The 15,014-nt window shown below is 43.1% G+C and overlaps 1 protein-coding gene across 3 annotated transcripts in view; it reads right to left on the reverse strand.

The window, feature by feature from the left end:
- sema6bb (sema domain, transmembrane domain (TM), and cytoplasmic domain, (semaphorin) 6Bb) overlaps positions 1-15,014 on the reverse strand; it is a 173,712-nt gene that overhangs the window by 29,569 nt on the left and 129,129 nt on the right. For all 3 annotated transcript variants that reach the window (XM_083767714.1, XM_083767713.1, XM_083767715.1), the window contains exons 11-15: positions 14,123-14,254; positions 12,761-12,910; positions 5,397-5,576; positions 1,919-2,059; positions 749-826 (exon numbers count right to left, since the gene is read on the reverse strand). In XM_083767714.1, the coding sequence (XP_083623840.1) occupies positions 749-826; positions 1,919-2,059; positions 5,397-5,576; positions 12,761-12,910; positions 14,123-14,254 (681 nt within the window). The remainder of the gene's footprint in view (positions 1-748; positions 827-1,918; positions 2,060-5,396; positions 5,577-12,760; positions 12,911-14,122; positions 14,255-15,014) is intronic.

Raw genomic sequence — 15,014 nt, forward strand, 5'->3', positions numbered from 1 at the left:
CTGCAATGGGTTGTTCATTTTCCACAGTTTTGGAGCCAGAAGGGAGAAGAGTCTGGGATGTGTGGAGCGTTGTCCCGGACAAACGCACGCACGCACGCACGCACGCACGCACGCACGCACACATGCACGCACGCACGCACGTACGCACGCAAACACACAAAACAGACAGGACGGTGATGTACGACCACAGCAGGATAGCAAAGCTACAAGTGAGTGAAATAATGTAGCATTGTTCAACAGCTACAGCTGACATCCTGAATTGATAATTGCACACAAAGAGTGGACTATTAGACTGGATAGTTAAGAGTCACCAGGGTTCGCTTAGTGTGGAGGACACAGATGTGAGTCTGAGTTGCTCACATTTACTGTTACCACTGAGGAGGATCTCCAGATTAGATTACTCCCTGGGTGGTCCATGAATTGCAGGTGTGCTTTATGAAAAACAACTCGATGCCGGCTCGGATGCCCAAGCACTGGCCAGCAAACAAACCATTACGAACCAAGTCACACAGAGAACTGAAGCCAAAAGAAAAAGCAAAGCAAAACAAATGTAAAAATAAATAAATAAAAGGAACTAGCACAGGGTTCAGGAAGTGGCCAGCGATGGAGATGAAGACAAATCCAGACATGGAGTCAATTTGCTAGACAGCCTGAGGTGAGGCTATGGGCTAAAAAGAGGGTTGAGTATACAAACTGGAGTAGACGGAGTGCAAGTGGGAGCATGATGTCTGAATGAGAGGCGTCTCACCTGGTGGCCGGCCTCAGGAAAGAGCAGGTGCTGCCTCTGGTCCAGCCACAGTAAGGGTCCCTGGAGGATATGCAGTTTCTACAGAGAAACACCCAAGCAGAAAAAACAACTTAAGCGCACACAAAATGACTAATGCTAAACAAGGTCCGCGAGCGACCGTGCTGAACTAAGCAAAACGGACAAATGGTGCTGAGCAACTGAAAACCAACGCAGCAAAATAAAAATAAATAAATAAAGATGCAGGAGGAAGAACTCTTGCCAACAGGACACTGAATCTTACTCACATGTAACCACACTAAGTGACTTAGGCAAAGCTCACATTGTGCTGCCGGCCACCATGAGCACAACAGTACGGCGGACGGGCAATGTGTTGTGAATCACACGGGTATGTGATTCACCAGGTTCACTGAGCACACTGCATGCTTGATTTGACAGCAGAGGCGATGTTTGCTGGTGTGCATTCTGCTTGTGTTATGCCTGATTTACACTTTATTTATTTATACAGTGTCTCGCACCGAAAATAGCCGCGATCTACAAGCGCAAGACGCATAGCGGCTGGCAACGCACCGTGAGCTTGTACATTACAACGCACCGTGAGCTTGTACATTAGCTATTTCCGGTGCAAGACACGATGTACAAGTCAGGTTTTGTGTGTCACTAAGATGTAAGAGGAAATGCCGTGGGGCATTAAGACTCGGTAGTGTGCCAGTTGTGTGTGTCTGTTTGTGTGCATTGTGGCACGTGTGTGTGTGTGTGTGTGTGTGTGTGTGTGTGTGTGTGTGTGTGCATACTGTAGATGTAGATCATTGGTTCTCAAGGTGGGGTCCGTTGGGGGCTTCCAGGGGGCATCACAATCATCCTAACGACTTAATCCAATTTTATTTTGGCTGTTCAAAAATAGCAGATCTACAAACTCACAGTTGGTTGGATACATCTGCTATTTTTGAAATAATATTTGGAAAACATTTCTGAATAATTTTGCATTTTTTAACACAAATCTTCTCTTCCCTGGCACAAAGCCTTTTCAGATGAGGTCCTCAGGCCAAATACATATGATTTGGGGGGGCACAAAAAAGGTTTTAAAACCACCGCTATAGATTGCCATGCGTGTCAGATCGTGCACATGATAGTACAGTACATACAGTATGTTATGGTGAAGTATAGACTTACTTCATGCATCGGGAGTAGAGCTGGCACCGAGCCACCGGTACTCTGACGATACAGGACGGGAACGCCAGGAGGAGGGAGTGGCTCACCTTGTCCAGAGTCAGAGACAACAGCTGTCTGGCGTGGGGAGAGTCATCATCACACCTTAGGGACCACACACACACGCACGCACGCACGCACGCACGCACGCACGCACGCACACACACACACACACACACACACACACACACACACACACACACACACACACGCACACACACGCACACACATTTTCACAAACACACCCAAAAAAGACAAGAAAAAAGCATTAGGCAATTACTGGACCAGGACTGCTCATTAAACCTCTGACCCTCCACTCCACATCATCATCATCATCATCATCAGTAGTGTCCCTTCATGCCTCAATGATGAAACACCAACACACATAAAGCACTCCTATAAATAAAAACATAACAGTAAATGCCACGGTGAGCAGCAGTACAGTCAGTGTCACATTATAATCTACTCTGTTTCTGGAGGAGGTCTGAGGGACAGTTGTGATGACCGTAACAAACACAGTGAGCAGGGAACCAATTGAGTCACTTCTAATTGGCACCTTGGAGCAGACCACCGCTCTTGCTCAAGCACCTGCCCGTGAGTGAGCCTGGGAATTTATATTTAGAAACCTCTTATCAGCATATTTTTTCCATAAATGAACGCCTATACTCGATCATTCTACATCAAAGTAGCAGATCAGCAAGCTTGAAACTTGAGCTTCATGAATCCTGAAAAGTCACAGTTATGAACATATGAGGTTTCCACCCGACAAAGACGATATATGTTTTTTATTTTTAATGCACATGTGGGCTCATGCCTCGGTTGTATGGCTTATGGTAATAACGCCACAGCGGGATCGCAGTCATTAAGCGCAATCTATCATTCCACTGGGGACCGAACGAGCACTGAGTCGTTGCTCACAAACCAATAACACCGTGGGACAAACAAGACGAATGAGAGTGGAGGGAATTAAAGAGCGGAGAGGGAGACGTTGATGTGAAAAGGAAAGAGGATGAAAAGATACAAAATAAACATATTTTTTGTTGTTACTTATGGGAGTAAGAAAAGAGCGAGAAGTAGAGCCAGTCGGAGCACATTTCCAAATGAAATTAAGCAAGAGATATATGTATGTATAAGAGAGCAGCGGAGTGAGTAAGAGAGAACATTTAAAAGTAAAAAAGCAATAAGGGTCAGACAGCTTGAGGAAATAGGAAAAGGCTTGGGTCCTATTAGTGTCTCCCTCCCGGGTCATTTCCTGGTTCATTATGGCGGCGAGCCAATCACAAACCAATTTGATCTCTATCTGTGGTGTCCTCTACAGTAGTCTACAGGAAGACCCTGGTGACAGTCTACGGTACATACCCAGAAACTCATTAAGCCTGATTTATAGTTATTTGTGCGCCGATATCGTGCACCGAAAGCGGCCGATCTACAAGCTCACTAGTCACTAGTGTGTCGCAGTGCAGACGCATTGCATGCTTGTAGATAGGCTATTTCCGGTGCGCGAAACGATGCACAACCAAGAATAAATCAGGCATTATACAGACAGAGGACATCTGGCCTGAGTGTACGTGTGTGTCTCGGCGTGTGTGTCTCTGGCCAGGACCAGAACGAGAGAAAGCCTGACCTCATTTCTACACGCTCTCTCTCTCTCCTGATTAGCTAACTGCCTGCTGAAAGAGAGGGACACACCTCTAATTGCATTCCCTGTGCATTCCCCAAGCACACCAAATTAGCCCTCAAATACTGGCTCCAGGTCAGTTCACACCTCCACTTAATCAGCTGTAACCTCTCTTTCTCGTGACATCGGTGCTCCACATTTTGCGGCAAATAAGTTGAGGTACAAATGAGTGAAATAGTTTTGCAGTGGATAAGGGAAAGGTGACATGGGATATTGCACTCCTCAAACAGTATACTGTAGTTTCAGTCCACCTACTGTGCAGTGGAGGATTAGACTGAAACGTGATGCCGAGACATGAAGTGGCTAAGGAAACATCCCTTGTTTGCATTGTTGTGCATGAGTGAACATCCAGATCATCACAGGGCGCAATTAGTGCCATTTAGACGACCGTTTAGCAACTCTGGCTTTGAAATGCTTCTAATTAGCTAAGCCTTGGTGGGAGATAATAAACAACTAAGTCTATTTAAGGGCTTCCAGTTTTTACCCGCCCTGCAGTCAACCTTCAATGTGGCACACTTACTAAAGCCCTTTATACTTTGTAATACCATCTTCTTCTTTTCCCAACGGGGGTCGCAACAGCGGATCATCTGTTTTCATCTGCTTCTGTTCTCTGTGTCTTCCTCGTTCACTCCAGCCACCTGCATGTTCTCTCTCACCACATCCATAAACATCCTCTTTGGTCTTCCTCTTCTCACTCTTACATGGCAGCTCCATCTTCAGCATCCTTCTCCCAATGTAGCCCTCACCTCTCCTCTTCACATGTCCAAACCATCTCAACCTCGCCTCTCTTGTTTTATCCCCAAGCCTAACCTGGGCGTATCCTCTAATGTACATGTCATTTCTGATCCTGTCGATCCTCCTTTCGTCAGTGACACCGTTTCCAAGCCAATACCGTCGCATATCCTCTCACTCAGTTCGTCATAATTATGATGAATAGCGAAAATAGCTAGTAGATAGGCGAAAATCTTGAAAATGACACACCGAAAATAGAGATGCCAAGTTATAAAGTGGTTAATGCCAGCCATAAACATAAGGAACACATTCCTCCTGTCTTTTATATGTATAGTGTACGGTACATAATGTGCTGTCACTGCCGTGTCAATGTTGTCCATGTGATGTGTGATGTGTGATTGCTCCTACATAATTTGAACAAGACCCAAAGCCTCATCTCCTCCCAATCTGCCAATCAGATCAAAAACACAAAGGTTCACCATCAGAATCAAGTGAATTTTAATTGCCAATTTCCTGAGGGCCACGGAACTATAAGAGATTGAGGATAATACGATTCTATCAATTCATTATTTTCTCATCTTGTCCTTTAAGTACTCAGCCTCATTATGAGTGGTTTAGATCTTCTGATAGTGAATATTAGCCACTAATCCAATTATGTTCAGTTGGCCTTTCTTTATATTTGAGCTAAATGTACTGTAAATGTAAAATAATATAGTATTTTTAAATATTTTTTTAATCAAATCTCGTAATCTCGAGGTTGGCACAGTTGGATACAATAGCTATTCACAAGATTATCTTGTTTTGGCACAGATTCGGTTAACCAACACACAGACGTAATGGGTGTTCAATAGTAGTGATTTCTAGGAAGAAGAAAATTATCGAAAACCTAAAAAATAGAGTTAGGTGGTTTCCTCTCGACAGCAATGAATAGTACTGGAATTAATACCTAAACTAAATGCACAACCTAATCCACACCTAGTACCTAAACCAAATGCAAACCCATTTCTTGTAAGTATGCTGTTTCTTTCTTACTTGTCGGGGTTGTATCCCTCCAGCTCCTCCAGGAAGACGTTGGAGTTGGTGACGGTGTTGTCCTGGTTGGGCATGATGAGGAACTTGAGGATGGTCCCTCTGCTGGAGCCCAGGAAGAGCACGGTGCGGTTCTTGTAGGGCCCGGCCTCCGTGTCCACCACCATCCTGTTCAGCTGGTACCTGCACCACCACCGCCAGGGGCATATCGTTGATGTCAGGCACAAACCTCTCATCCACATATTGCAACCTTTTGATCAACGATCAATTAAATTCATCATACTACAGCGTCACACAAAAGCATCAAAAGTAGCACATCCAGGCCCAGGCCGTAGCGTAACGGTCTGGGCACCGGACTGGTGATCCAGTCGCGGTGTGCCGCGGGTTCGACTCCCGGACCCGACACGGCCTTTACCGCATGTCATCCCCCCATCTCTCTCCCGTTTCCTGTCAGCCTACTGTCTATCCCTTAAAAAATCAATAAAGGCGTAAGCCGCAAAAGAATATCTTAAAAAAAAAAAAAAAAAGTAGCACATCCGCAAGCTTGTATAGATCTGCTACTTTTTTTATCGTCCTGAAAAGTGACAGTTTTGGACATAATGAGGTTTCCCCTCGATAGAGACGATATGCAAAGCTGTGTCATTGTCACCAGGTCACTGACGTTGTCATGTCTGGGATAGTGTATTTGTGACTTTTGAAACCCACTGCCAGCTGTGGAATTACGTCAGGGGGAACGTGGATGAGAAACATTTCTCCCCTGATCCATCGCTGTCATCCATGAGCAATGCAGTTAGCCCTTCTCCAAGTCCCACCCCCCCAATTAGCGATTGTCCAATGCCATATGGCCCGTCACACTCCTGTCACATTATGACATATCATAGGAGTCAATGTGAAAAATTAGCCTACACAAATTAATTAGCAACAATGATGGCAGTAGGAATACCAAAATAAACTATGGTGAAATGTTGCTGCTGGGTGACCTGACAGTGATTCCCGGTTTTCCCAACACACACACTTTCATCCTTTTCCCCAAGCCCAAAACTGCACTGACAAATGGCGGCTGTGGCTGTGTTTTATGGCAAAAACACACATGCGCACACACGCAAACACACACACACACACACACACACACACACACACACACACACACACACACACACACACACACACGTGCGCATCTTAGCGTCTGTGATGCTGATGTGTTGACATGGTTACTTTGTTATGGTGTATCCTGAATCACTTTGTTAGATTTATGAGCATGTTTATGTGCAGTTACAGTCATATTTTTGATAGCAGATGTGTATTTATGATGTGATGTCATCATGGCAGTAACTTCAAAAGGAGTCTTGGGATCTAGTTCAAGTTTGAGTTCAACACACCAGAATCACGGATCAACTCGTACCGCCCCTTAAAGTGTTTGTCTATTTTGTAACTGCTACTATATGTAGTCGAGCACTCCTCCTCGTCCGGTAAATGATAATGATGTTAATGTAGTTGATGGATAATAGCTAGATGTGGTTGCAGATTCTCCCTCTTTGGTAGCGATAAACATTTGCCTGTGTTTGTTGAAACACTAATGTCATGCACATTTTTCCAGTGCATACTGCATACCGCAGGCCTTGTTCACAAGTTTTTTGGGGGGGGGCTCTGCCTCCAAAAGTGATTTTCTTTTGTGGAAGACATTCCGATGCAAGTCAATGTCAAAATCAAGGCTGTTTGTCTTGTTGACAAGTTTTTTTGGGGGGGCTCTGGCTCCAAAAGTGATATTTTTTTGTGGAAGATATTCCGATGCAAGACAATGTCAAAATCAAGGCTGTTTGTCACACCTATAAAGGGTAAGGAGTGGTGGGGGCGGGGTGAATGAACCCTCAAGTGGAGCTCAGAGATCAACAGATGGTATAGCCGTTGTGCAGGGGAAGTGCATTGGTATGAATGTGTATGCTGTCTGTGTAAAAGAGTATCGGTGCTCAGCCGACTTCTTTCTGATTAAATAAAGATTTTTAAAACATCAATACTGGTTACTGTAATCAGCATAAATTATAGGTTTAATTTATTTTACTGATTCTTGGGAGTAGAGCAAAAACTAAATCTTGGAATAAAACTCCTAGGGCCAACCCCCTCACATGACCTATAAGCAACATGATTGGTTAAAAAAAAAAAAAACTGTCATTAGAGATTTGATCACAGACACAGATGTCTTAAAAGGATGGTTAATCTCGCCATGTGACCTCCGGTCGCTAGGGGGTGAGACAATAATATAATAATAATTTGGGCCCCACTCCTTGGGGTGTTTTTTGTCACTGTATATTTGCACATATTGTGAAATGTGTCCTGCATTTTACCCATCCTAGGAGCAGTAAACAGCTGTCGGTGTGAAGCGCTCAGGGAGGGGTTAAGTGTCTTGCTCAGTTTGACACATCCGCACATTGCATGGGGCGGCAGTGGATCAGGGGTAGAGGGGCTGGTAGAGCGGTCGGATGGTTCCAAGTTCGATCCCGGGCTCCCCCAGAGTTAGTGTTGTGTCCTTAAGCAAGACTCGCATTGTTTCCTCTGCTATCAGTAAATGAATGTGTGTGTGAATTGTTGAATGTAATGCACAATCTATGTACAGCGCTTTGGATTAAAGCGCTATATAAATGCACCGTTTACCATTGATGAGGGCTGGTATCGAACCTGGGATCTTTGCCTTCCCAGGCGAGCTCTATAACCATTCAGCTATGGCCGCCCCTATGTGGGTAGAATTCCAAAATGTATAGTGGCTGATAAAGAATTCCAACCAGTCTCTACTTTCATTGGGGAAAAAAGTGTTTTACCGCAATGTTTCGTTCTTTTATAGTTGTTGGCAGTTGAATATAGCATACAGAAATCAGAGATTATTTTTATATAAACTATAATAATAGACTAAACCATCTTGGATTTATTTTTCCAACACGTTATTTCCGGGTGTCCACTTCTTAGGAGGTCCTATCACTCACAGGTTGCAGAAGAGCGCCCTCTATCATAAACATTAAAAACACCAAATGGCGTACATATATACATGACGTACATATATATATATATATATATATATATATATATATATATATATATATATATATGACGTACATATGTCAATGGCTCCATCTTTCGCCACCCTTATCCCTTATCTTATTTGCCATTTTTTACTATTTTGAAAATCATTTTAAAATAGTTCAACTAGTTACTAGCCGATCTACATCTACATGTTGTGAGCTTGTAGATCAGCTATTTGAACTACTGTAAAAGGTTTTTTTAAATTGTAAAACATCTTTAGGGATAATGGTTAAGGAGTGGTGCAAGATATAGCCCTGAGTGTTGAATTGAAATGACGTATATATATAGTATATTGTATGCGTCAATGGCAGTCAATTAAGCTAATCAACCGAAATAATTTACCCCCAGGTTGAGAACCACTGTAAAAGATGGTACGTCATTAATTTACTGTATCTGTCCCACTGCGGTCATTCATTCGTTCATCTATGGATCCAATGAATCACCCCAACGGGAAGCTTTCCAATTCATTTAAGTGCAATATGGGTGACTAGTTAATACGCAAAACGCTGTCCAGGCTCCAGTGTGTTCAAATGCCTTGCTTGGCATTCTCTCCTCAACCTCAGCATTAATGAAATGAATCCCATGGAGCAAAACAATATTCATCACATTTGCATAACAAACTAATTACGCTGGGCGTTTGGTCATTAATAATATCAGTCAACTAAATGGATTTGTTTTCTGAACAATGGGGGGCGGGCAGCGGAACCACACAGGCTTCAGCTCAGTAACATGCTCAGTGTTCATTTATCTCTGAGAGTGTAAAACCTAAATCAACCTAAGTAACCTAAACCTAAATAATGGGCCTGTCCATTTTAACACATTGATTGCTAACTTTTGAAATTCTACTCAGGATTGCTTCTGCTAAGCGATTAACATTGGACTTTTTAACTTTTTAGGGGCCCACAGCGAGGGGCCTCTTATAGCACATCGCACATTGCATAAATCAAAAGGAAGCCAAACTAGTCCACTTCAATTTAAAAAAAAAAATATGATTCTACCATCTTCCATTCTGGAGATATTGACCTTTTTCTAAAACCTGCTTTTCACTGCACGCTGCTCTTTTGAAAAAACAGCAGAGATATGGAAGGTTGAAGTTGACAGACATTGACAGACAGATATAAAAATGAACACAAATAATATCATATACATACTACACACTGAATGAAAGCCCTGAATGTCTACTTTTAGGAGGAAAACAAATACACATGGTCCCATGTATAGTTTGTCAGTAATTGGCTGTTGAATGCAGCTTGCGCCCACCAGAGAGGATTTCAGAAAATGCATGGACCTGAAGAACCATTATTCACAAAATAAGGCCTATAGCGACATGTACATACTATATACCGTATGAAACAGAAGACTCTCTGCTTTCATAAGAAAAATACTTCTACTGTAATAATAATACAAATCACACCCCTGTGAAGTGAGCAGTGCAATGTTGCACAACATTGCACTGCTCACTTCACATGGGTGTGATTTTTATTATTATTACAGTAGAAGTAGCCCTAAATGAAAGCCCTAAATGTCTAATTTTAGGAGGAAAACAAATAAAATACACATATCCCATATACTGTTTGTCAATACTAGACTATTGAATCCATTTCATTTATAAAATTCTCTTTTTCAGAGAGAACTTTAGCCCATTCTGACCTGAGATCAGATTCATACGAGGTTTCCACTGGACACACACTGGTCTGATTAGAGAAAGCATGGACCTATAGAACTATTATTCACAAAATAAGGCATATAGCGACATGTACATACTATATACCGTATGAAACAGAAGACTCTCTGCTTTCATAAGAAAAAAACTAATACTGTAATAATAATAAAAATCAACAGAAGACTCTCTGCTTTCATAAGAAAAATACTTCTACTGTAATAATAATACAAATCACACCCCTGTGAAGTGAGCAGTGCAATGTTGCACAACATTGCACTGCTCACTTCACATGGGTGTGATTTTTATTATTATTACAGTAGAAGTATTTTTCTTATGAAAGCAGAGAGTCTTCTGTTTCATACGGTATATAGTATGTACATGTCGCTATAGGCCTTATTTTGTGAATAATGGTTCTTCAGGTCCATGCATTTTCTGAAATCCTCAGAGTATTTTAGACAAGACAAGGAACTGACAACTAAATATTCACAAAATAAGGCCTATACATACTATATACCGTATGAAACAGAAGACTCTCTGCTTTCATAAGAAAAATACTTCTACTGTAATAATAATGAAAATCACACCCCTGTGAAGTGAGCAGTGCAATGTTGCACTGCTCACTTCACAACATTGCACTGCTCACTTCACATGGGTGTGATTTTTATTATTATTACAGTATTAGTTTTTTTCTTATGAAAGCAGAGAGTCTTCTGTTTCATACGGTATATAGTATGTACATGTCGCTATATGCCTTATTTTGTGAATAATAGTTCTATAGGTCCATGCTTTCTCTAATCAGACCAGTGTGTGTCCAGTGGAAACCTCGTATGAATCTGATCTCAGGTCAGAATGGGCTAAAGTTCTCTCTGAAAAAGAGAATTTTATAAATGAAATGGATTCAATAGTCTAGTATTGACAAACAGTATATGGGATATGTGTATTTTATTTGTTTTCCTCCTAAAATTAGACATTTAGGGCTTTCATTCAGTGTGTAGTATGTATATGATAATTTATTTATGTTTATATCTGCCTGTCATGATAACGTCATGATGATGATGATTCTATGCACATATGTGATCATTGTCTCAGTAAACAAAATCAACAGATCGTTTGATAGCATAACAGTGACTTGAGAGGTTGACATGTCTGGACATGAACCACAGGAGCGACTCAACTCGCAGTGGGGGGGGGGGTTCCACGACATGTCTGGACATGAACCACAGGAGCGATAAGCGTAGCCCGGCTGGCTGTGATTTCGACAAAATGACAGACAACACGATGGCTTCCGCAGCTTAGGATTGTATTAGTTATCCATTACAAACGGGTCGATTACGTCCCAGACGCCTTATCACTGCAATTGGCTGGCGAAGGCGCTATGGCGATTATGGTGATCAACTGCCGAGAATCTTTTTTCCGAGAATGAGAGTAGCATTGCAAACTGCAAAACGATCGATCGCAACTCGCAGTGTGGGGGGGGTTCCACGGTGTGATATCTGCTAGCCTAGTATACTGCTTCTTTGTCCAAACATGGCTGACGCGACGGCGAAAAAAAGACAGTTGGTCAGATGTATACTGCTTCTCCTATGGCGGTCCTTCGAGAATACGTCATTCGTTTCGCGTATACCTGTCCGTGTGCGTGAAATGGCGATCGACCGTTGGAGATTATTCTTGGTTTATATACGGGTTTATATTTCCGAGAATGAGGCGGCAGACCGGTGAGTTGTCGTTGGAAAGAATTAGAGAGGGCTGTGTCGAGTGGATCTGTGTGAATGAGTGGGGGGGGGGGGAGAAACTGTAATGCGATGGAGAGATGCCTCGGGAGAAACCATGTAGAAACAGGAGGGGAAGGGTAATCGAGTGTATTCACAAATTTCACACACACTAGAAAATGGGTAGCTCCATTTTAGATCCCCTGATCTGCGTTGGTCTATGCCGTGTGCAGGACGGCGATGCCGCCTCCCCAGTACGTCGTAATGGATACGGCATGCCTGGAATGTGGTTAGACCAGGCCTCTTTTCAGGAGGTGGGGGGCTTTAAACTCCCGGATCTCACAGCGGATCTTTCTGGAGATGATCAGTGTTACATTATGTGTTGTCCGGGCGTCAGAGAAGTTGATGTACAGTATACAGTAAAAACACCAATAAAACGCTTTAGAGCGTGATGCGCAGACGGCGCTCGAGATTAATAAAACGCTTTAGAGCGTTTTGCGCAATCGATGAGTTAACACTCAGATGGTAAAATGAAGAGGATTTTAATGTGAGTGGATGTTCCAGCACAGCCAGGCGCTGTAATCACCCTGTGGCTGTCCATAAGGTGTATGCATAAATAATATATTAGATGGTAGAGAGGGCATGGGCACAGAGAGAGAGACAGAGAGAGAGAGACAGAGACAGAGACAGAGACAGAGACAGAGACAGAGACAGAGACAGAGACAGAGACAGAGACAGAGACAGAGACAGAGACAGAGACAGACAGACAGACAGAAAGCAAGGGAGAGTAGAGAGACAGAGAGAGAGAGAGAGAGAGAGAGAGAGAGAGAGAGACACATGCGTGCGTGTCTCTCTCTGTCTCTTTACGCACGCACGCACGCACGCACGTTAGTGTATGTACAGTATGAGTGCAGCTTCCTCACCTGACCATGGTTCGGACTATCCATGGTCTCTGTCCCAGAGAGGGGATGGCCTCATCCATCAGAGGATGAGTCTTCACAAAGTTGAGCATCTCGTCCGGGAAGGAGTTGGACGAATTGAACCTGGAACCTTGGACAGCACAGCCACCGGGCCTGCATGGGGGAGACGGGGGTGGGAGGTTAAACAGACACCGTTGATTCACAGCAGTGTTGGCATCAGACAGGGAGCTCTTTTCCTTTAATTAAAGGCAGTAACATGGATGATGCAACGTTATGATATAATGTGCAATATATACAAGTTTGCAAGTTTGGCACAGTAGCGGCTGGACTGGGAGCAGTAATTCCTCTGTGCAATCAATCAACACACCCATCCATCTCCACCAGAACTGAAATTAACTCCATCTGCAGAACACAGCCATGCTACTACAGGACTCAGCTTCCACTGAATCTGGGGAAAGACTGCAAGAACGTTTTGACCCTGATGCAACATAGGAAGCATGTCTCTCAGGCATATATACATCCTTAGTTCTAAAACCTAACCTAGCCTTAAAGGAACATTTTGCCTTTTTTTCAAAATCATCCCCATATCCTCACTAATGCTCACTATAGTGCGGTGCCATTCCTTGTTGCAAGAGATTCAACTTGTCCAATCGCATGAAGCAACAAGTTGCAAAAGAGTTTGATCACACAAATATATTGCTCACACAAATCTACCTGTGTAAAGATACACATGTTGTCCTCTGTCTCTTTCTCTCGCTCTCCCTCTCTACCAAAAATAGAGCGAGCAAAGAGAAAGGAAAGAGAGCGTAGTTATTTAATCTATAAGAGTATACAATCTAATGTACTATGCATTGCTGACATGTAGCACTATGGAAACTGAAAACAATCTCCACTCATCACTGTCCGCTGTTTCTATCCCATATCCAGGAGGGACTGTGACAATACCATTGCTATGGGTCATGGCTCCGTGCCTGGGTGTGGGCTGTGGACTGTCCAGTTTTATAATGTTTGGGATTCTGCTGCAAGTTTCATAGCAATAAAAAAAACCCTCTTAGAACAGTGGTTTAGAACAGTGGTTCTAAAACAAATGGCAGATCTAAATATTTTTGAAACATCTTGAAAAATGGCACCCTGGCACAAAACATGTTCAGATGGGGGTCCGCAGCCAAATATAAATCATTTTGGGGGTCCTTGGCACGAAAAGGTTTGAGAACCACTGAAGGCATTTGGCCTCATGGTCTTAATGGGTTAAGGGTCTAGCAGCAATACTACTTTGTTTACTGATTTGCCAGTATGGTGCAATTTATTACAAACTTAACAACTTAACAACTGGAGGTAAATAAAGCTATTACAGCACATCTGTACCTTGGCTTGGGGATGTTTTCATCTGGAACAGCTGTCCAGATTGACTCTGGCGATTTCTGCTCCTTGAACCTCCCATCAAACACAGAGGCCAGCTGCTCCATGTCAAACGCACACACAGCTGAGCCAGGGATACTGCCGGAACACAGAGAGAGAGAGAGAGAGAGAGAGAGAGAGAGAGAGAGAGAGAGAGAGAGAGAGAGAGAGAGAGAGAGAGAGAGAGACAGAGAGACAGAAAGACAGAGAGACAGAGAGACAGAGAGACAGAGAAAGATGTAGTCAGTAATGGGATGTCGTAATAAGAGGCAGTATACAGGAAGAGATTGTGAAACAGAGGTACAGCGACAGAAAAAGAGAGGTGGGAGAAGACACAGGGAGAGAGTAAGCCATTAGTCAATATTCACAATTGAATTAAATGTCAGCGCTGTTTAAAGTATATAGGCATTGCCTGTTGGTACAGCAGGAGATGGATGACAGAGGGATAAAATAGGATGTGAATTGTGTTCGGTGTGTGTGTGCATGTGTGCGTGCGCGCATGTGTTTTTCCCGGGGGAGCGGAGCAAAATAAAGATGACAAATTGGATTTGGAGCGGTCATATTTGTGGTTTTGAACGCTTTGAATACAACGAAATTGGAACCGAGAGTGGTGGAATGACAGGATAAGATGTGGGCGAAGCGGAGATATGAGATGGACCCAATAGCCAGATTAGACTCATGCAAAGTCTTTGGCTTGAATCCCTTGAATATAAAACTAAATAGGAAATGAGTCATTGAAGCTTTGCTCCCTCTCGGAAAACAGAAATGAACCCTACAACAACATGTTCCAGTTAAAATCCTCTCGAGGCTGTTTAAGTAAACTCTGAGCGGAACATTTCTCATAGAAGGACACACACGC

Source organism: Protomyctophum parallelum (genome assembly GCF_964188405.1).
Source record: "Protomyctophum parallelum genome assembly, chromosome: 6".
NCBI classification, from domain to species: domain Eukaryota; kingdom Metazoa; phylum Chordata; class Actinopteri; order Myctophiformes; family Myctophidae; genus Protomyctophum; species Protomyctophum parallelum.